This window comes from Abramis brama (genome assembly GCF_963993115.1).
Source record: "Abramis brama genome assembly, chromosome: 11".
Lineage (NCBI taxonomy): Eukaryota > Metazoa > Chordata > Actinopteri > Cypriniformes > Leuciscidae > Abramis > Abramis brama.
Genome location: NC_139973.1, coordinates 4,819,805 through 4,842,702, shown reverse-complemented (window position 1 = coordinate 4,842,702; position 22,898 = coordinate 4,819,805). Strand labels below are relative to the sequence as shown.

Here is a 22,898-nt window from a genome sequence, read left to right as displayed (position 1 = left end):
ATGATATTTTTACCGACCCCCTCGCGATTTCTACCTGTGCAACTCCATTATATGATGGACGATTTTATAAGGCCCTGCCTGTTTACACGAGAACGCTCGCGGGTGAAAACGTAAAAATATTTTATCAGATGTGCCTTTCGTTTAGACGGCGACGGCGTTTTTGGGGCTTAAAAACGCAAAAAAAAGTGAAACCATCCTTCAGAGTGGAAATCTTAAAAACGCTCCACCGTCGTGTTTCCATCTAAACGGTAAAAGCAAAAGTCTGCTAGACAGTGAAGGCACCGATCAGTGCTTCACATTGCCACCTTGCCGCTGAGTGCATACTACATTGAATTTCACACACTTTTGCGTCACCATATGCACGCAGATTTCCCTCCCATTATCCATAACGGTCGTCTAAACGCAGAATAAAAGTTATTACTTTTGCGTTTTCTCTTCAGATCGTTTCCAAAATATTACCGTGATGAAGGGGAAAAAATATAAATGTATTGTAAAAGGTAGTGATGACAAAGGAGAACGCGAGTGCGGGGAGGTGATTACAACGTCAAAAGATTCCTATTTTGCTTTGTTTTAAAGTGAGCTAAAGGATAGCCTAATTCATTGGTTTGGGGCTGTTCAAAATTCCAATAAAGTATGTGGATGTTCTTCTCTTAGTACTGCGTATTCGTTTTACAGTACATGCATCTTCTGATCAGAGGTTGGTTTTATTTAAAAAAAAAAAGAATAAAAATTTACCGTGGAGCGAAAACGGAGCGAGGCGTATTAAGGGCGGAGTGGGGAGCGAGCGAGGAGCGGAAAATTGAACACTCAGAGCGGAGCTTGAGCGGAGTAATTATGAAATGCTTTGAGCGTGGAGCGCAAATTCTCTCCGCTCACATACTCTGCTGGCAGCCAATGAAGTTCAAATCTGTTACAAACCTACTGTATGCAGGATCGTGCAGGAAGTGAGACTGGAATCACTGACGACTCATTTCAGGCAGTTCAGAATCGGTTCTTTCTTTTGGGAGACAATAACTCTTTGATCTTTGCAGACCTTTTACATTCACAAACACTACATGAAAAATAATATCTGGAAAAAAGTTTAAATGTCTATATTTGGGTAGTCAGCATGTCCTGGGATTTGACATGATATATTATCTAAATTAAATATTATACATTGTGTCTATTATTTATATTAAGTAGAATGTTTAATTATCTAATTATTAGTATTATATATAATAGCAATAATAATAAGTATTATTCTTAAAAGTAAAATACATGTACATTTATTATATAATATATTTAAAATTTAAATGAATAATTTAAACATTGTTTTTGTTCATATTTTTCTCTCATTTCACTGCTGTAGCTTTCAAGTGCCTTTGAGCAGCCTTTGGGTAGTGTGGTTCTGCCAATCAGAGAGTTGCTTTCAAAACCAGATCTACTGATGGACCAATGGCTGAGTTTGGATGGAGCCAGTCCTGACAGTCAAATTCTGCTGAGAGCACAACTTAAGGTGAAAGAATTATTATGATTACTTTTTCTAGAAACTACAGTCAAAAAAAGGATACATGGATTTCTTGCAATCGGTGTGTCAAATCTTGACCATAACACATTTTGAAGGCGAGACACTACAGGTGAATAGGGTAAAAATTTTAACTAGCAGATATCACCATGAAACTTTCCCAGGTGATTACCTACATTAAGATAAGAAAAAAATGTATTACAAGTTTTCTGTAATTTAATGTTTAAATATGCAAATTAGGCAATATCTAATTAAATATGCGCTAATTTGTATATATTTTAAAAAACGAAATCTGAGTATTGGATAAAGCCAGATTAAAAATTATTTTTTCATTGTGTTCACATATTAGATGGGGAAAACATTACAGAGGGATTTATGGATATCTACTTTTGTTATCCTGTAAATCAGAATATACTGTCAATAGCCTTAAAAAAATGATTTTCGCCATGTTTTTTGTAATAAAATGTTATATAAATCAGGCTAGGAATAATATATTTACAAATCCCTCTGTAAATGTCTTCATAATATAACTAGGTACAAGACTGGAAAGTTTGGTGTATATAGGTGCTACTGAAGTGGAGATTTCGGACTTGGAGTATGAGAGAAAGGTCATTTTGAGAAAACGGGCTTTAGAGATTTATCATCAGCCAATGAGATTGCGCATTCAGCCCTTTTACTTTCGCGATTGGTTGCTGATAAAAAGGAAATGACCATTTTGGATCCGACAGCATTGTACAGTGAAGAGAGAGCTTTCCAGCGGTGCCTGTGATGACAGAGAGCAGACAGAGATCGCGGATCGGCGGGAGGATTTACAACGACAACTTTTGTTGAATTTACGCGAAATCTACAGACACAAACAGACAAAGTGTAATAAAATAAAGACCTAAATGTGTATTTCGGACTTTTTTCACCACAGTCTGAAAGAAGACGTTATTGAAGACAAATATCCAAAAATCTCAAAATTGACCAGTAAAAAAAAAACAATGTTTTTGCCTGCCGTGTCTCGCCTTAAATGCCTAATTGCTCTACTTTATTATCAGATTTTGGACTCGAGAATGGATACAAGTGCCCTTCAACGTAAAAAGCCTGTTGTTGAAGAACAGCATTCGGTGGGTGAACAGCATGTAGAAAAAGCACCAGTCACTGCTGAAGTCAGTAAGGAGTCTGAGAAGAAGAAGCTGCCAGGGTTTGATTTTTTTGTGATGATTATTGATTTCACATAAATCACATCATTTTGTCTTGAGAGCTAAACCAGATTACTTTGTGCTCATGACCAACAGGATCAGTGACCTAGCAGCCTTTACTCTACCAGTACCCACACCACGGCCTGAAGAACCTCAAAAACAAACAGCCGCCCATGTCATGGAAGAGCATCACACGCCGTCTGCACCGAAAACACAGCCTGACACTGAGGTTAGTGTGTGTGTGTGTGTGTGTGTGTGTGTGTGTGTGTGTGTGTGTGTGTGTGTGTGTGTGTGTGTGTGTGTGTGTGTGTGTGTGTGTGTGTGTGTGTGTGTGTGTGTGTGTGTGTAAAGCATAACTCGCTCGAAGATTTTATTTGAATGAATTAATAATTGATTTATTTAATTTCATGTTTTGTTTATTTTATTTATATATTTATTATTCATTGTATTTTAATGTAAATAATTTATTTGATTATATTTGTATATTAAAATATGAATAAAATACAATTTTATATTATTTGTGTTTTTTAATTGACATTCAACATCAAATAAACATTTCCATCAGAAGTATTTCAGATACAGTATGTATATATCATATTTCATGTATTTGTGTTTACCATACATCTCGTTTTAATGTTTATTTTAAAAACACATTTTTAATTAATTTAAAAATTGTATTAAAAAAAAATTACAATAAACATTATTGTTTTGTTGAAAGTGAATGGTGACCACAGCTATTATTTTATTTTATTTTAAAAAAAAGAAAAGAAAAAAAAGCAAGCTACCTTTTAAATGATTTGCTCATTTGTTGCTTTTCATTGACAGGATCTCAGCAAACTTCCTGATTCCACTTCTAATGTGGCTGGATATATGGAACCAGTAAAAACACTTGGATCATCCCATGAAGAGCAACAACATGTGGATAAACCAGTAGAACAGTGAGTTTTTTTTATGGTTTTGATAATTTAACCTAATTTAGCTTGAATTAACAAAGTAATATTCCATTAATCATAACAATAGTGTATTATGATCATATAAAGATTAGTTTATGTCTGTGTGTGTGTGTTCATGTTAAACAGGGCTCACAAGAAGGTTTCTCCCAGTGTTTCTGCAGAAGAGTCAAAAGTCTCTAGTTCAACAGATGCACGACCCCAAAAGACTAGCCATGACCCCAGCTTTGGCACCAAGGTGAGTTCTTGACCTTTTAGGTTCCTGGATCAACATACCCTCTGCTTTTAGTATTAGGTTTAAGGATGTTGGAACATGTCTTGCATGGCAGGATCACATTAGCAATCTTTTAATGTCGCTGTTGTTGTTTAATATCTGTCCCATAGGGGCTGCTGCGTATCCATCTTTTGGAGGCTCAAGATCTGGTTGCGAAGGACAACATGATGGGTGGGATGGTGAAGGGGAAGAGCGACCCGTATGTCAAGATCCATATCGGAGACACGACCTTTAAGAGTCATGTGATCAAGGAGAACCTCAATCCCACCTGGAATGAGATGTATGAGGTGGGAATAAGAGAATGTAGTTTGGAAAGATTTCTAGATATCATGTTTTTTTTCTCTAGTTATGCTCAACTCTTTAATATTTCTAAATATTTTTTTAATTATTATTTGTAAATAAAAAATAAAAAAAACATTAAAATGGCTTAATGGTTGTTACTCTTTTTTTATTTACTAGATGATTCTGAGTCCTGATCATAATCTAGAGGTGAAGTTTGAGGTCTATGACAAGGATGTCGACTCTGATGATTTCCTTGGAAGGTTAGTATATTTATAATCTCTTTTACTAAGTGTAAACATTACTATTGTTAATGTTTTTGAAAGAAGTCACTTCTGCTCACCAAGGCTGCATTTATTTGATAAAAAATACAGGAAAAACTGTAATATTGTGAAATATTATTACAATTTAAAATAATTGTTTTCTATTTGAATAGAATTTGAAAAATAATTTATTTCTGTGATTGCAAAGCTGAATTTTCAGCATCATTACTCCAGTCTTCAGTGTCACATGATCCTTCAGAAATCATTCTAATATGCTGATTTGATACTCAGTTATTATTAATGTTGGAAACAGTTGTGTTGCTTAATATTTTTTTCGAACCTGTTATACATTTTTCAGGATTCATTGATGAATAAAAAGTAAAAGAGAACAGCATTTATTCAAAATGAAAATCTTTTCTAGCAATATGAACCTTTACTATCACATTTTATCAATTGAACACATCTTTACTGAATAAAAGTATGAATTCCTTTCAAATACAGAAATAAAAAAATTACTGACCCCAAACCTATGAACGGTAGTGCATATTGTTACAAAAGATTTCTATTATGAATAAATGCTGTTCTTTTTTAAACTTTTTGTTCAAAGAATATATATATATACAGTATATATATATATATATATACACGCTCAATATTATAGTAATGAGAACTAAGGAGATTCTTCTGAGCTTCTGAGAATTAAAAGAAAAAGTCAAACATATTATTTCAGATACTATAATCGACATAAATGACACTTTACTTTTGTCTTCATGTGTGCTCAGGTTCAAGCTCAAACTTGGAGGCATCATCAGGTCCCAGTACAATGATGAAGTGAGTATCAATCAACCCATTTGGCTCCGATTCGTAAGATCACAACACAATAAGCGCATTCTTCTTTCCCTGCTTTTCTTTTCCAGTGGTTTACTTTGAATGATATAAAACATGGTCGAGTCCATCTGGTTCTGGAGTGGCTGCCCACCACAACACAGCGGGATAGATTGGAACAAGTCAGTTTTAAATGAAGACACGTTGAGTCTGTTGATTCTTTGTTTATACAAAAAATTACTTAATACTAAAAGAGTTTTTTTATTTTTTTATCAGGTAATGCAGATGCAAAGTACTCAGTCCTACCAGAACAAATCTGTGCCGTCAGCAGCGTTGCTGTTTATTCTTTTAGACAGAGCTCATGAACTGCCTGTGAGTCATTCACACAAATAAATCACATCTTTTTCTGATATATATATATATATATATATATATATACTTTCTGATTAATAATGCATATATATATATATATATATACACACACACAAACATACATATCATAAAATGTAAGTATTCAAAGTAATATATGTATATTTCTGTTTCCTTTATGTTTACATATTTTATACATTTTAAGTATTTAATTTACTAGAAATTGTCTTTATTAATGCAATCTCATTTTAATGGAATTATTACATTTGTACTGGAAGAGTAACGTAAGCTCTGTTAATAATAATTAAAACCTGTTAATAAATCTTGGTAAGTAATAATGGTTATATTGGTGTCTAGTTGAAGAAAAGTGGAAAGGAACCCAAAGCTGCCGCTGAACTTGTACTTGGAGGAACATCTTACAAAACCAAGGCAGGAGATTTTTATCAATAATGACAATCATGCAGCACTGTAAACGTTATATGCCATATATTTTAATCTATTTGTAATCTATTTAATATATTTAAATTCCTATTTCTGTTCTCTCTAATATAAAGGTGTGTGATCGTTCAACCTCTCCTCGCTGGAATGAAGCTTTTGACTTTCTGGTTCATGATCCCAAAAAGGACATACTTGTCATTAAGGTGAGGGTATTGTTGTCAGAAATGCAATTAACTAAAACTAAAATTAAGTTGCCAGTCATCGCCGCCATTTTTGATCAAACAAAAAAACATTTTATTCTAGCTTCATTCGTTCTTTTTTTTATCAACACCCCCAAAGCTTCACAGTCCTAAAGCTCATTCTGGGTTTACTTTTCATTCAGTAACGTTAGGCAGTTTTGATTCATATGCTGTTTCATGTTGATGATCGCGTTATTTTACATATGCATCTGCTTACATATGCTATCGCTTGTTTCTGCTTCTTATTCGCCTGCGTTTTGATGAGGATATTCAGTACTCTCAGAAGAAGCCTTATAGCGCCCCCTACCGTATAACAGTGAAAACATAGATTGACGAAAATTATGCACTAAATAACATTCAGCAACTGCAAAATATGATCATATATATTTCAAATTGTCATTATTGTAAGCACAGTGCAGGACCTCAATGTCTGTCTTGTTAAAGTCTGCATGAATTGGAAGTTGTGATCGTCTTCCCCATTGTGATGTATATCCGAGTGAAACAGCTTGATTGGATGGTTGTGGTTTGCTATTGGTGGATCTCATGTGAGTGACAGGTTGCCCCGCCCTCTTGCCATTAAACACATCATCAAAGAGAAGAGATGTTGGAGGGAGGGAAGCTATTTTGATTCAAGATTTTGAGGGCACATGAATTAAAAAAATGATGTCCACAGATAAATAATATATTTTAAATACTGCAATATTCCACAAAAAACAAGAACATGCTAAAAATACATCAACAGTTTCACTTATTATAAATAACTAACTCGCTCAGCATGACACTAGTTGACATGAAAATTAAATCTGTCTAGAAGAAGAGTTTTTGTTAATGCCGCTCTAGCGCCCCTCGTGGCAACAATGAGAATGCAACAATCAGTTGTGTTGCATTACGAAGTGGATAGTGCTTTTAACTAGAACGGAGTTTGCTTTTTGTTTCAGGCCATAAATTATGATGATTTCATACTAACTTTTCATTTATTGTCATTTTGTGCAGTTCTCAAGTGCCTTTGATCAACCCAGTGGCTCGTTGATTCTACCAATCAGAGAGCTGCTTTCAAAACCAGATCTACTGATGGACCAATGGCTCGATCTGGATGGAGCTTTACCACAGAGCCAGGTTCTCCTCAGGGCACAGCTGAAGGTTAGACAACGTTATCTTCAATGTTTTGAGAAGTTTGAACTTCTCAGGGAGTTAAGAAATAAAAGTATACATGAAGACAATAGCTCAAACTATAAACCCACATGTTCTGTTTTATCCAGATTTTGGATTCAAAAATGGCAGCCTTAGTAGCCATGGGTTCAGGTCCAGTTTTGAGTAATAAGCAGACGGCCACCACTGGACAGATCAAAATCTCACTGTCCTTCCAGAAACAGCTCACAGTGACCATCCATGCGTGCAGGTCTGGTTACTTGTGGATTGTATTTGTGCTTATATTGTAGGGTGTATAGTAGGGGTGTAACAATATATCGTGTCACAATATATCGCAATACAAAAATGCAACATGTATCGTGGATAGTTCACCTAAAATAAAAATTACCCTGTGAGAAAAAATTGAAGTTTTCAGAGTCAGTACTACATTAAACTACCATATATTATGTTGAATATAATGTATAATAATAGGGGAATATTAGTGGGTCCTGATAATGCCAAATGTCTTATGTTTTAAAGTAAAAAGTATCTAGCCAGTGACAGAGTGCAAGCATATTCGTCTAAAATAATCCTGTATTTTCAGGTTCAGAATCATGAATATTTTTATTCTGGTGTCACCACTGTCCAAGCCTGTTCATTTACACCCACAATGTTATATCAAATTTAGCATTTAATCAACAGTAAATTTTTTCTTAACCTTTTATCATATGTCTTGGAGTATCGCAATAATATCGTATCGTGAGTTCAGTATCGTGATATGTATCGAATCGTGAAATTAGGGTATCGTTACACCCCTAGTGTATAGTGTTGGCATGATTATATACCTGTTTGAGCAACCAAGAAATGTTTTTTAAGTTTATAAGTTGCCTGTGTAAGTCTAAAGTTTGAGGTAAAGTGAGGACGCTCTGTGTTTGTGTGTTTTCAGGGGTCTGGTTACATCATCTAAAGACAGTTTAGACACCTACGTCTCCCTCATTCTGCTGCCGGATAAAAGCAAGGCCACGAAAAGAAAGACGAGTGTGAAGAAGAAAAGCCTGAACCCAGAGTTCAATGAAAGGTTTGGAGACGAGTGTGTGTGTGTGTGTGCGTGTCTTTGTCGTTCATGAGTAAGAGGGAACGACATTTAAGTGAATTGTAATCTGTTCTTCAAACTATGTACCATGGTAATAGCTTGATTTTTACCGTGGTGTATAAATATGATCATTCTTTAGCTCCATACATTAGAATACTATAAGGATGGTGTGTCTGATTAATCTTTAAAGCATTCTGTTGTGTAAGTGTTTTGGTTTTATGTACTCAAATGTGTTTGCATGTTCTATCTTAGATGTGAAGTGGTTTGAAGTGTGTTTTAGGAGTCCTTGACCCAGTTTATGTCATCATCTGGAATGTTGTTCCGTAGGTTTGAGTTTGATATGAGTGCAGAGGAGGCGAAGAGACGAGAGCTCAGCGTTTGTGTGAAAAACGCATCCTCGTCCTTCATGAATCGAGACAAAGATGTGATCGGCCAGGTCAGTCCGCATCGGTTCACTTCAGCTGTACAGGAATCCTTTTCATACACAGTATTTTTGTCTCATTGTCTGTTCAAAATTTGTAAACATCCTAACAAAATAAATGTGCATGAACTTGGGTTAGAAAAGACTTTAGGAAAATACATATTTTTTTGTAGTATTTTTTTATTTATTAATAAATCTAACACAATTTTAATTTTGTAAGATTTTGAAATGTATTTTGAAATGTATAAAACAAGACAAAAATTGTTTCTCAATGTGTCCTATGACAAAATTTTATTTCATATAATTTATTTCATTTATATAAATGTATTTAAAAATATATACAATTAAATAAAACATAAAATATAATTTTGATTTGATAAATATTGAAATGTGTATGCAATAATATTATATTTGATTTAATTTGATATATTTTTATACATTTATTCTTCACAATTGATTTAGCAATGATAAAAATCATATTTTATTTTATGTAATAAAAAAAGTTTAGTGTTTAGTGTATTGTTGATTTATTCTTGTTTTTCAACGTGTCCTATGACTTTGTGCCACTAACAAATACAGAATTTAATTTATATAAATTAATTTAAAAATATATTAAACAAATATATATTGAAATAAATAAATGTCATTGAAATATTTATTAAATTAAATATTAAACTGTATATATTTTTATAAATGTGTATAAATATGCTTTTAATAATTGATTTAATAATATATATTTTAGTGTTTAATGTGTTTTTGATTTATTCTTGTAGGTGCCGATAGACCTGGGACACGTTGACTTTCTCTCCGGAGTCACAGAATGGTGAGTTTTGGGACTAATAATGCACAAACATACTAATATTTTTACTAAGCAACAATTCCTCATGGAATTATATTGTTTATATGTTTGATTTATTTAGTTCTGATACCTTTGTTTAACTTCTTCAATAGTGAAATGCTTATGTTTAGATTAACCGAATCAGTTTTTATCATCTTCCTCTGTCAGGTTTGATCTGAAAGAAGAGCAGAACTAACTGAACCCTGAGCACTTCACAGCCAATCGTAAACCTCTTCCTGAAGTTCATCAGGTCAACATCGCTGCCAACGCTTCCCTGCCCTCTTTTTTCATAACTTCACCAACCACACATTTCCTATCAACAGATGATTTCTGAGTGACTAATTGATATGAAGAATAAGAATATGAATGATATCATTGTTGCATTGACAAATCAAGGTTAGAGTATTATATCAGAACTGATCCATAAATCGGTGATATCTGTATGTCAGTATCAGAGAACTGAATGTTGTCAGGAAAGGGTCTCGTATTCCTGCACAGGTTGCAGGACATTACATCTGCGTTTACATTTAGAAGGAAAGGGATGTTTTAAAATGGTGTCATTTTAAGAATATAATTGACAGAACTTTGTGCAAAGTGGTTTTATTTAGACAGCCTGTAAGAACGTCTACACATCACCTTAGAAATATTTAAGATGACTTTTATGGCGTTATTATTGCAGATCTCCCACTATAGTGTTGCAAATATCTGCCGTTTACACATCGATGTGGCTTGTGTAGCTTCTGCAGTCCATTGTGATGCCCAATATCCACAAACTTTTTTTACTCAAAATATATTATTGAAGCTTGTTACATTTTGTTAGATTTTAGAGTTATTTTCTGGTCATTTTTATGATTCTCATTTTCGGTCATTTATGTTGGCAAAAACTGCCGGTCTCTGTACATGGGGTTCCCACGGATATGAAAAACCTTTCAATTTAAATGACCTTCCAGGCCTGCAAATGTTATGGAACATAAAATGTTAACGTCATGGACATTTATATACTGAGTTAAAATTTCTGGTTCTGAGTTTCAGAAAGTCTTATGCAATCATTCCAATGATTGGCGTTACAAATGGAACTCCTATCCAGTATATTTCTACAAAATGATTTTAATTTAACCATGAATGGCTGGCTACGGTAATAGTGAGCAACTGTAAAAGACATGGAAATTCATTGGATGGGAACCATGTACACAGATCTAGACCAAAAGCAAATGCCTTATTTTCATGATTTTTTCCATGTTTAAAATATGCTTCCTCCACACACACACAAAACCTTTTAAGAAACTTCTTTCAAAAACATCTTACCAGCCCCAAACTTTTGAACAGTGGTCAACTTTTTTTTTTTTTCATTTAGGTTTTTTTTTCATATTTTGCTGCATTCCATTCGTTTGGTGTCACTATGTTTGTTACTTTTATCACTGCAATTTTCATATTCTACATTAAACATGCTTTAATGTGTTAAAATGTATATATGCAAATCAGAAAATACCAAAGAATCAAGCCGTGTTAAAAATGACCATGTTCCACTATTCATTCTGGCACATTTCTGAATGTATCGTCTCACTTTCACAGCTCTCAATAAAACAGTTATTGCATCAGAATGTTGTCAAAAGCCTTTTATTGGTCGTCGGACTGCATAAGCATTAATACATAATCACTAATAAGACCTACTGTGGAGGTTTTTATTTAATAAACCAGTCAGTGTTGATCATGCACAGCTTTATTTGTAAGGAAACAAGTTCTACATTGTCACCATTTAAAGAATGTGGTCTTTTATTTGAAGTGACAAATTCAGATAAAAGCAGCCAACAAGGTATTTTTTGTTTTGGCATTTTACAAAAAAAAGAGTGCGACAGGCAATTCATACATGAATATTACAATGACAACATGTTTCCTCATGGTATGAAGCCAAGAGTGCGCTTCTCCCTGAAGGGAGACATAATCAGCCTTCAAACCATCTAATATCGACTTCCAGGTCCACTCAGGCATCTTCCCGCAAATATCCAAAACCGTTTTATGTGAGACTGAAAAAAAAAAAAGGAATAATGAGGTTTAGTCTGCCTTGAAACAAGATCAAACTTTGAGATATTAGTCTTTTGCATAAAATCAGCTCATTTTATTAATATTTTATCCTATATATGTACTTCCCTCTGGACTGAGAGGCCTCATGTGAAGTTGTCATCACATACCTGTCGATGAGCGAGTCTCTCATAGTAGTTGCGATGGCGCTGGGCTGCGTTTCACTCAATCTGAAGACGCTCTCGATGACGGACAGCTCAGTGCTCGTGGTGTCCAGTCCACAGAAAGCACACCAGTCGTTCACCACCATACCAGCAGCGATCACCTCACTACCACGATTGACCGTTCCAGCCTTGAGAGGAAAACAACAACAACACGTTTATCAATCAGCCCGCAGAACTCTTGCATACAGCCATGAGGGTTTCCACCTAAATACAACAGCTACTTCAGTCTAGGGTTTGATGATATAGTGAATACTTGTGTCCCTAGTAGTCTACAAAAATTATTCAAGTAATTTCAAATACATTTATAGATAACTACTGATATACAAAAGCTACGCATAGGAAATAATAATGATGCTCGTCTTAGCAAACACCATTAATTACTCTCCTGTTCAAAAGTTTGGGGTCGGTAAAACTTTAATGTTTTGAAACATTATGCTCACCAAGGCTGCATTTATTTAATCAGAAATACAGCAAAAACATTGCAAGTTTAACTTTTCTATTTTGATATAATTTAAAATGTAATTTGAGTTTTCAGCATCATTTCTCCAGTTTTCAGTCACATTAGAAATCATTATAATATGCTGATTTGGAGCTGAAGAAACATTTCTTATTATTATTAATGTTGAAAACAGTTGTGGTGAAAACCTTGATTCTGTGTGAATGAAAAGTAAAAAAAAAACAGCCTTTATTTGAAATAGAAATATTCTGTAACATCATAAATGTCTTTACCGTCACTTTTGATCAATTTAATGTATCTTTGCTAAATAAAAATATTTAAAAACTCTTACCGACCCCATGCTTTTGTCCATATATTTTAAGTATAATATATAACAACTGTGCAGAAGAATTTCATCAAGTCAATATGATTCTCGGATGTGACAGAACAGTCACTCACCACTAAAGGCACTTGCAGGAGTGACGAGAGTTCATCTTGATCTTCTATGGAGGTTTTGGGGTGGACGAGGCCTCCCTGGTTACTGAAGGTGCAGTAACTACCCACAAGCACCTGCTCTGCAATCGTCTGCCGGAACACTTCCACCTTTAGAGTGTCTGCAAGAATCTCTTCTGTTTCCTGAGGACAATAATGCCCTAAATTTAATACAAAAAAACACCAACTTTGTGGCGCAAACCAAAACGGTCTGATTTCTTCATGGAGCACATTTTACAGGCTTTTTAGAGAAATATAAAGTGTTGAGAAATCATTTAGACTAGGGCTGCACAATATAGAGAAATTATCGAAATATCGCAAATGTATATATCGCGATATGCATATCGCAACGGCTTGCAATAACTGGGGTCATGAACAAAAGATGAAGAGAAAATCACTCACTGCTCTTGGCTGAATAACTTTTGTAGCTTTAATAAGAATCAGTATATATACATTTAATTCATACAGTGAAAACTAAGCAGTGTTTTATGTTTATATTTGATTATTCAGGTTCTATAATGTAGACCTTCCTGAAACACTAAACCCTGTGGTTTACACTGATGTTAAAATAACACTTCTTATGCTACAGTAAAACACTGCTGTTCACTTTCAGAAGTTGTAGGGATGTTTTCTTGTCACAAAAAGAATGAAAAACGCATGCAAGTTATATAATTTTAAAAATACTTTAAAGATAATTTAAGTTTATTTTACACACTTTAAGCATTATCGTATCGCATATCGACTATCGCATTATTTAAAGGGATAGTTCACCCAAAAATTTAAATTCTATCATTGTTTACTCACCCTCAAGTTGTTCCAAACCTGTATGAGTTTCTTTGTTCTGCTGAACACAAAGGAAGATATTTGGAAGAATGTTTGTAATCAACAGATCTCGGTCCCCATTGACTTCCATAGTAGGAAAAAAATATACTATGGTAGTCAATGGGGACCGAGATCTGTTTGGTTACAAACATTCTTCCAAATATCTTCCTTTGTGTTCAGCAGAACAAAGAAACTCATACAGGTTTGGAACAACTTGAGGGTGAGTAAACAATGATAGAATTTTCATTTTTGAGTGAACTATCCCTTTAATGAGTTATCACATATCACATTTTTCTTAAATATCGTGCAGCCCTAATTTAGACCCATAAAGGCCATTTAGGGTTTGGAGAAAGCTCTGATTTCATGCAGTCTTCCATTAGGGATGTTCTTACTCTGTCTAGGTCAGGATGAACAAGAGCAACATAGTCGTTACAAGCGATGACGTTCCCCAGCGCAGAAAGACGCTCTTCTACTCTCTGAATCCGCACAGAATCTGGCAGGCAGTTCCTAATGTGCTGTAACTCTTGATCTGTTGTGTTGTTGGGTACCAAGAGACCGTGACGATTTCCTGTGGAAGAGCATCCCCAGACAGACACACACAACATTTATTATACATCAAGTATGAGGACAGAAAAAAGACCTAATCTGACCTAGATTGAATTTTAGAAAGGCTACATTATTTACGGTTCTTGTATTTTAATCAACATAAAAAATAAATGTTGTTAATCCTGCATCAATGTATACAAACATAAAATAAATTGGATTAGATAAATGCTCTTACCCACACACATTCTGCCAATGATTCGACATCCTGCTATAGAAGCATGAACAACAGGTATTGTTTCTGAGAGTTCACCTTCAAAGACACTGTGGGGAAAAATCAAAAGCGTTTCGGAAAAGAAGTGATGAAGGACTCTGAAGCGACTCTATGAATGCATATCTCTGGAAAGACCATTGCAAAATTAGAGGTTTCTCTGAATCAAATGAACAATTTAGTTTTATTCTATAAATTATTGACAACATTTCTTCCAAATGTCAAGCAACAAGCAGTCATTCAGAGCATTTATTGGCAGAAAATGACAACTGGTCAAAATAACAAAAAAAGATGTCTTTGTAAGAATTGAGAAATTAGAAAATGCCGGGCGGTCTGGTTGAGGAACGACCCACTCCCCGAGAAGACAAAGGACCTTTCTCGAAATTAACATTTGAACTCTCTCTTGAGAAACTAGCATCCCCGAGTCAATCACCTCCCCCACCTCGTCTCTCTCTCACACTGAGATCACCAGATATTCACCCAAAAATCTATATGGTTTAATGTGAATAATTATCATACAGTATTATACATGTTTTGTATCATTTGAAATGTCTCAGTGCGACTGGTACAAAGGTCTCATTCTCCACAGAAATCAACCAAAAGGTAATAAAGTTCTTAAGAGTTTAGAGAGAACTCGCACACAGAGGAGAGTGTGTCTTCCAGGCAAAGGGCATCCTGCTCCCAAAAGGTATAAACCATTGTTAGCAAATGTTTCCATGTGAAAGAAGTTTCTGTCTATATAAAGAAATGCAACAAGAGGCTCAGGGCAATTTGTAACTCAAATCAGCCCGTGATGGTGAGTGTATGCAAGACACTCCACATCATGTACTTTATAATATCAGGTTCGCATCATCTCTCTTTATTCCAGAGCATTTGATGTTTTGTATTTATTATTTTTGAACTGATTATAAAATTGGCATCATACATTTACCTGACATAATAAATTGTTACATTTGATTTTATTCCAAGTAGATTAAACGGATTCGTATGTTCCCGCAAGTTTTGCGTCAGATTAGTGACGACTAATATTTGGCACTTATTCAAGTGTACGTGGTTCGCAAAGACAAGAAATGAATTTCCATTTAGAACAGCAAAAATGCTGCTTGACCAATCTAAATTTGGGTGTGTCTTACCTCTGTTTTAATTTAATGTTACTTTAGATAAGTGTGCGTGGGAAACCACGGCATGGCCAATACAAAGCTATTATAAGAGTAGTAATGTTGGTCAACTTATATCTGTAATAGTGGCCATACCTCTACTGAAGTAAACGTTACTTTAATTTCAAGTGTATGCAATCACGGGGGCTATACAAAAGTATCTTTGATTGTGCAAGCGTGAATGCGACTAATCTCAGGTATATAGCAAATTACCTCTGTTTGGTGACCAAAACTGACAAGCTTGTGATCGTGAGACCCGTGTTAAGCAGAAGGCGTGAGGACCTCAGAGCGACATAGCTTCCTAATATGAACGGGTAAAATATAAGAGTTAAAAGGTATAATTAAACATTCGCTCACATTTAATGATGCTCGGATATCATTAAAACCTTTTTCATTCATGGAGTCAGATGAAATAACGAGGTAATATATATGAGAAAATGTCATTTAATCTTGTTGTGTTGCGTGAAAGGAAAGACAGTAACGCACAGAGACCTTCACCCGTTCTATCAGATATCACCATTGGACCGATTTAGACGGGCTTACATCATGTTTTCAGACCTCGAATAATGAAAAGAAAACTAGTTTATATTCATTTTTAAACAACACAATACTACACACGAGAATGAACCTCATTGGTTCTAGAGCTTCTGTTACCACAACTGATATGCGAGTTGATCAATGTTTATATGTGAATAAAAGCCTAAATTCAATCTGTTCATCATATAAAACGATCGAGTCTCGTCAGAAAATTTGGACTACACCGCACAATTCATATGGATTAGTTTTACGATCTCTTTATGAACTTTTTGAAGCGCGAAAGTGGTAGTTCAATGGAGGGACAGAAATCTCTCAGATTTCATCAAAAATATCTTTATTTGTGTTTCACAGATGAAGTAAAGTCTTACAGGTTTGGAACGAGATGAGGGTTATGACAGAATTTAGATTTTTGGGTGAACTAACCCTTTAAAACATTAATATTGTGTTGTATAAAAACGAATATAAACTTGTTTTATTTGCATTACTTTAAGTCTGAAAATATGCCATCTTTTTAGTTATTTTGGCAAGTTTTCATTTTCTACAAATAAATGGCAATATTTGTATTTGAAATTGGAACAAATGTTGTCAGTAGTTTATGGGATAAAACAAAACTGTTCATTTTACTCAAACACACAAATATTAAAGGGTTGGTTACCCCAAAAATTCTGTCAGTGATTACTCTCCCTCATGTTGTTCCAACCCCGTAAGACTTTCGTTAATCTTCGGAACACAAATTAAGATATTTTTGATCAAATCTGAGAGCTGTCTCACTCCTTCATAGGCTTCTAGGCAATTTCATTCTGCCGGTCCAGAAAGTTAGTAAAAACATCATTAAAATAGTCCAAGTGACTACAGTGATTTCATCAAAAATATCTTCATTTGTGTTCCGAAGATTAACAAAAGTCTTACGGGTTTGGAATAACATGAGGGTGAGTAATTACTGACAGAATTTTCATTTTTGGTTGAACTAACCCTTTAAACCCAGAAAAATTTGCTAATTTTGCAGTGGTCACTTAGTGGTCACCCACCCCACCCCCCCCCAAAACTGTAAGGGCAGATATTTGGCCACGTTGAGAATTTATGACTTACCTGTAAAAGTTTTCTGAACCGCCAACCGCTACCAAGCAATATGTGTTTGTGAGCTTGGCGAAGCATCCAATCTCATTATTCTTTTCAAATGCCGCACGAACTGCCATTTTTCTGCTATGGGACTGGTCAAAGCTGTCTGAACCTGAAGAGAAACATTTATATTAAAATAATAATAATAATAATAATACCCTAAATATTACTGAAAACTCAAAAAAACATGATAATAAAACAAACATTTGTAACATGGTCTGGATATATACAGTAATATATAAATTAGTTGACACACACACACACATTTACATAAGATTGTCTGGCAAGTTGACTTTGGGAAGTTCTATACATGCCTGTTGTTTATTTGGATTTCTTGCTTTCATTGTACTTTTTCTACAACGAGTTGATCCAGAATAGAAACAAACATATTTCAACAGAAAATGATTATAATGAATAACAATCATATAACTAAAAAGCTAAAGGCTATTTTAGGCTCAACAGCGGGTTAAACTTTTTTCTTTATTTAAAAAGATTTTTGATCGTACTTTAAGGTAACGTTACATATAGGTATCTGGGGCACCAATATTAAATAAAGTAATTCTCATATAAACGTAAAGTTACGTTGTACGTAACTTTAATTAAACCAGTAAGCCAACAGTTACTAGTCGAGGTAACGTTAGTTAGCAGTCGGCTAAATTTAGTTATTTCAACTTCTCCGGGCATTAAACGCTACCAATTATGTGACCTCAAATGCCAACACAGGTTAACAATACATATTACATGCTAAATGTAATGACTTTACAATAAAACTCAAGACAATTGCAACGGTAGTCTTATATTTACCGATTGTCACTGTGGAGAAGCGTGGAAAGCCGTAAACCACGTGTTCAATTCACTTCCCTGTCGTGCTGACGTGACGTGACGTCAACGCGTTACGGTACGTGATCTATGAACGTGATACGATAAACCCATGTTGTCATGAGAAACACTGCTGCCTTTGTTTTTATTCTCAAGTGTATTAAGTTAGATCCTTATTCCTTGAACAACAAAAGATTTATATTCGTAATAAAAAAGGCTTTTTGTATTGAATTAGACACAACATTTATATCCCTCTGTACACACCATGGTACAGACTATTCCTGTAAAACTAAAAAAAAAAGAAAAAAAAAGTGATGTGATTTGATTCAGTTTGATGAAATATCATAATAAAATGAATAAAGCCAAATAAGAATCTGAATCAAACAAATACCTTGTAAAATGAATGAATTTGAATTGCTTTTTAAATTGTAAATGTTTAGTGTACTGATACATATATGCTGGTATAGTGTAGTAAGTGTATTTTTTTATTGAAAGTGTTTTTATAACAATTTTATAATAACATTGTTCAACATACGATCAAAGTAAAATGAACATACATATTTTAAAAACAAGGAAATAATTACATTAACAAAAAATAAAAATAAGTAATTTACAAATACTACAAATACTTGATGAATTTAATATATTATATATATATATATATAAAATATATTCTCATGTCTTTTTAGATTAGCACATTTATATCTCTATAACCAGTTGTTTTCCAAATGGCTGAGACTGGCGAGCCATGTTGTTTTTATCATCCACTACAAACCTGCATAGCAACAGGACACACCTCTCCTAGCTATGTGCATTTGTAAGCCAATCACTATTGAGTTTCAGTGTGACGTCGTTTTTGTTGACACTGCCATTAGCTGACCACCTGCGAAACGTCAATGCAGCAGCGCGCGCCCGTGACCCTCGACGTCCACCCCGCGTTTTCTGCCTGGAAACAAACATAGCGAGCTAATCGGAGCTGTGAATAAACGTTAGATTCCAGTGGTTGGAGGCTGTGTGGGGTAAAGTTTTGCCGTGCCTCTGCTCGTTAACACACTATTGATCTGTTTTTGTCTCAGTCACGGTGACAAACACTCCCTAAGTGCTTGCTTCGTATGCAGTTTTTGCAGTGTCTTCAATACATTGCTGTCCTATTAGAGATGATGTCTCTCTTTTGAGTTCCTGCCTCACCACTGCAAACAGTTTTGTGAGGCAGCTGCTGAAGATTATCATAAAAATTGCCTATGAATTATTAAAGATATCTGAAAAATAAACCATTATACAATTTAGATCTACAATGGTATTATTTTAAGTATTTTATACAGTAGGATGGTATAACATGGCACAGTATTTGGATTGATACTGTAGAACTTGTTTATCCTGACTACAATGTATTTGCAATATATCTAAATAACAATCAGTTAAATATATTTTTGCAACTGTGAATTCAAAATATGTAAGCTAATCTAAGTCTAATATATTTTAAGGAAATGGGGTCGGATCAAAGTACCAGTTCAGATGCTGACCAGCGACAGAGGAATCCAGGCAATCTGCCATTCCAAGGTGAAGCATCTTCATCCAGTATCCAAACTGATACTGGTCCTGAGCCCCGGGATCATTTGGATCCAGACACCGACCTGCCTCAATGCCGAATAGGCACCAGAAAGGTAGACGACATGAGCTTCATGATATCCTGCACTAACTGGTACTAAAGACCAGAGACCAGCTATATTAATCGTTTCGTCCATGAATGAGTGCCAGATTCAGTGTGGGACAACAGAAGACATGGAGGCGCTGGGGTTGCAATGCTGTTTAAATGGGTTTGATGCCATTTATGACTTTAATATGTCATGCAGTGTGCTTGAAGACATCAAAGATAAAGTTTTGGCTCATGTTTGTATTTACAAACACAACCTGTTCTTCTCGACATCTGTGCACTTATGTACTGAATGCATTGTATGAAAAGCATGTGGGTAGTTGACAAATGGCCAAGAAAAAGTACTTTTTTTGGAAAACATAACTTTTTAAGAAAAAATACATATATTTATGGAGTATGAAAACTGCAGTTTCAGAAAATAGTAGTGGTCACTCATTTTGTCAATGACTTCACATATTTTTTTCACGTTTTCACTCAACAGTACTGTAAATCTGTCCTATGGTGTGACATTTAAAAAGTACTAAGAAATTATATTAAATAACATAAAAAAATACTTGAGACAGAATTGTTCACATTATTAAAACATTATTTTCTTAAAGTGATATTTATTTTACATGAAAGTAATAATTAGAATCATTTTCACCATGGATAGATGAACCTGATAAACTTTTCCCTACGAATGTCAATAAAACTTTTTCGCCAACCTTACAAAACTGTTTGAAATTGTACCTATTTAAGAGGAGATATTGTTGTAACTCCCCTAATGCCAAACCTGACTCTTTTTTAAAGATATTTTAAAATAAGTATTTTTTTCTGTTGTTTTATGTTTGTCACACCATAGGACAAAACGTCATACTAAAGGACAAAGATAGTCATTGCATAAAAAGAGTCAGAATATATAGTGTTTATTGTAACAATAATAAAGGAGGACATTTTTTGTTGAAACTTTATATATTCGTTTTAAAAGCTTCTTAAGGAGGTCTTGTCCTATGGTGTGACATCTGTGTCCTATGGTGTGACAGGACAAAGCGTCACACCAAAGGACATTTGAGCTTTTGTGGCAGTTAATAACCATGCTAATACTAGCTGAACAGTTATTAGCAATTGACATGATACATTTGCATAATATCACATAGTCCTGCTGTTAAAAATACAAATTGTAATTAAAAAATTTAATTTAGGAGTGTCACACTAAAGGACAAAAAAACTTAACAACTTCAGTGGTCTGAAAACATAGTTAAATATTTGAACAATTCTGAGAAAAATACTTGCCATGTGCACTGCTCATGGGCTTCATAGGGGTCTTCAGTCACATGACCTTGAATGGGGTCTTTCAACTAAATTTAGTTGTCCATGATATTGCCCAACTTAATATCAGGTTATTGCATAACACCAAAGGACATTTTTTTCTGTGACAAACTTTATTAAATTCTTACACTTTTAGAAATGTATGTATAGGAAAAGTGATGGCCACTTAGTGAAATAGACACTTGCACAATTATGCCAGGAGTGTTCATTAAGATGTTTAAACATTATTTTCTTTATTTATAAAAGTTAATATTTATGAAATAATGTTGTCTACCGTCACACCATAGGACGATTTTGAGATTTGGCTCAAAGTTGTAAAAAAATTAAAAATAACTCCAGTATTTAAACAACAAATTCATGTAAAACAAGAAAATGTTTAACCATTTATAGTATTCTAAATGATGAAAATGTGAAATAAATAATTTTTTATCTTCTGTGATTGTGAAAAAGCCACGTCACGTCAACTACCCATGTATTATGTAGTTGATATCAACTTGCACTAATGAAATGTGTATGTACAAATATCATAAATTTCATAGTTATATATTGTAAAGCGTCCATCCAGAAAGCACCAAACACATTTATGTAATTTTCTTTTATTGACATTTCTTTGAACATGGTGATATTAGATACACAGTGTAAAACTGTAGACTGAAACCGTAAATAAAAACGACTCATTGTTCAAAGGATTTAAAAACAGGATTCAAGAAATAAAACTTAAATCAAATCTAATATTAGTAAAGCAATCACTCTCATTATTAATAATCAACATTATGCATGACAATGTGAAATCATAGGCTACCGTTAGAGTGAAAGAAAAATACAAAAGGTCTGAAAAGTTTCAGTAAATCTTTGTATTTACATGACCATTAAAACCCGGACGAAGCTGAGCAGACAGCGACATTTGACCTGTAAATCAGAAAATATCAAAATTCCAAGGACAGAATCTGAATTTATTTAAACCACAGAGTGAGATGTTCACTCTTAAATTCTTGTCAAAGGGAAAAAAGAACCAGTTATATACAGTAAATTCCCCCATGGTCAGTCAAGAAAAAGAATAATAAAAACAAATGTTAAAGCTATCTCAGATAAAATCTTCATTAAAATTAAGCCTCTGTAATTAAAAAGCGTAAATACAGTTGGTTCCTTGACTACCTCTGATATGTTTGTCCTATTGTTAGTCTCATAAAAGGACCATAAAAAACAAAAGGCAACAGCAGCTCGGGTTTAAAGTGACTGTTGTCCAAAGCCACGATCATACCCATTAAAAAGAGGCAAATTACCAGAGAATTCCTATTTATGTATCTCCCTGTACAGTTCTGTATTTATTGATTTTTCTGTGCAACTAATGTGGTTATAGGCATGGCTTCACCTTTATTTCAAATGAAAATGTGTAGAATACCCTTATGTCTCCTTTAATGATAAATAAATAGCTTTTTTCATACGATAAGCCTCTATCTTTACAAACCTTTCACGTGACCGTACGACAACCATTTCTAAAGATATCCACCTTTGATAAATACACTTTAGTTCTGTTAAACGTTTCACTTCTGACATTGCTAAATGTTCACTGTGTTAATATATACACTTAATATGGGCTTGCGCAGTGCTCTGTTAGCTTCACAATTCCTCATGAAATGGCATGGTTCGTAAACTGAAATGTCCTGTTTTGTTTCACAATCCAATCCTTAA

At 34.3% G+C, this 22,898-nt stretch overlaps 2 protein-coding genes and 1 long non-coding RNA gene across 3 annotated transcripts in view; 2 read left to right on the top strand and 1 right to left on the bottom strand.

The window, feature by feature from the left end:
• The window catches only part of esyt1b (extended synaptotagmin-like protein 1b), a 35,178-nt gene extending 23,772 nt beyond the window's left edge, over positions 1-11,406 (top strand). Inside the window, exons 36-53 of the mRNA XM_084128157.1 lie at positions 1,349-1,495; positions 2,545-2,690; positions 2,785-2,917; positions 3,514-3,626; positions 3,768-3,876; positions 4,023-4,199; positions 4,372-4,454; positions 5,237-5,285; positions 5,372-5,461; positions 5,556-5,651; positions 6,006-6,077; positions 6,203-6,289; positions 7,319-7,465; positions 7,585-7,724; positions 8,400-8,531; positions 8,874-8,982; positions 9,741-9,790; positions 9,974-11,406. Of these exons, the coding sequence (XP_083984283.1) occupies positions 1,349-1,495; positions 2,545-2,690; positions 2,785-2,917; positions 3,514-3,626; positions 3,768-3,876; positions 4,023-4,199; positions 4,372-4,454; positions 5,237-5,285; positions 5,372-5,461; positions 5,556-5,651; positions 6,006-6,077; positions 6,203-6,289; positions 7,319-7,465; positions 7,585-7,724; positions 8,400-8,531; positions 8,874-8,982; positions 9,741-9,790; positions 9,974-10,001 (1,908 nt within the window). The 3' untranslated portion in view covers positions 10,002-11,406. The remainder of the gene's footprint in view (positions 1-1,348; positions 1,496-2,544; positions 2,691-2,784; positions 2,918-3,513; positions 3,627-3,767; positions 3,877-4,022; positions 4,200-4,371; positions 4,455-5,236; positions 5,286-5,371; positions 5,462-5,555; positions 5,652-6,005; positions 6,078-6,202; positions 6,290-7,318; positions 7,466-7,584; positions 7,725-8,399; positions 8,532-8,873; positions 8,983-9,740; positions 9,791-9,973) is intronic.
• Positions 11,407-18,325, bottom strand: eif6 (eukaryotic translation initiation factor 6). The gene is made up of 7 exons (XM_084128158.1): positions 18,230-18,325; positions 17,396-17,537; positions 14,580-14,665; positions 14,191-14,366; positions 12,944-13,120; positions 11,995-12,176; positions 11,407-11,829 (listed from the first exon to the last, which is right to left on the bottom strand). The coding sequence occupies exons 2-7, from the start codon at positions 17,500-17,502 to the stop codon at positions 11,820-11,822; spliced, it is 738 nt and encodes a 245-aa protein (XP_083984284.1). The 5' UTR covers positions 17,503-17,537; positions 18,230-18,325; the 3' UTR covers positions 11,407-11,819.
• Positions 18,326-19,108: 783 nt separating this feature from the next.
• Positions 19,109-21,938, top strand: LOC311091866. Its single transcript, XR_014608175.1, has 2 exons — positions 19,109-19,263; positions 19,729-21,938. It is a non-coding gene; the product is annotated as an uncharacterized lncRNA (long non-coding RNA).
• Positions 21,939-22,898: the final 960 nt, after the last annotated feature.

Excerpts from the sequence above, each read along its gene's own strand:
- eif6 (XM_084128158.1), bottom strand. The coding sequence starts at position 17,502 with ATGGCAGTTCGTGCGGCATTTGAAAAGAATAATGAGATTGGATGCTTC. Across the intron at positions 14,666-17,395 it reads GGTTCAGAAAACTTTTACAG|TGTCTTTGAAGGTGAACTCT; the intron begins GTAAGTCATAAA and ends TTTTCCCCACAG. Across the intron at positions 12,177-12,943 it reads TCCTGCAAGTGCCTTTAGTG|GCTGGAACGGTCAATCGTGG; the intron begins GTGAGTGACTGT and ends TTTCCTCTCAAG.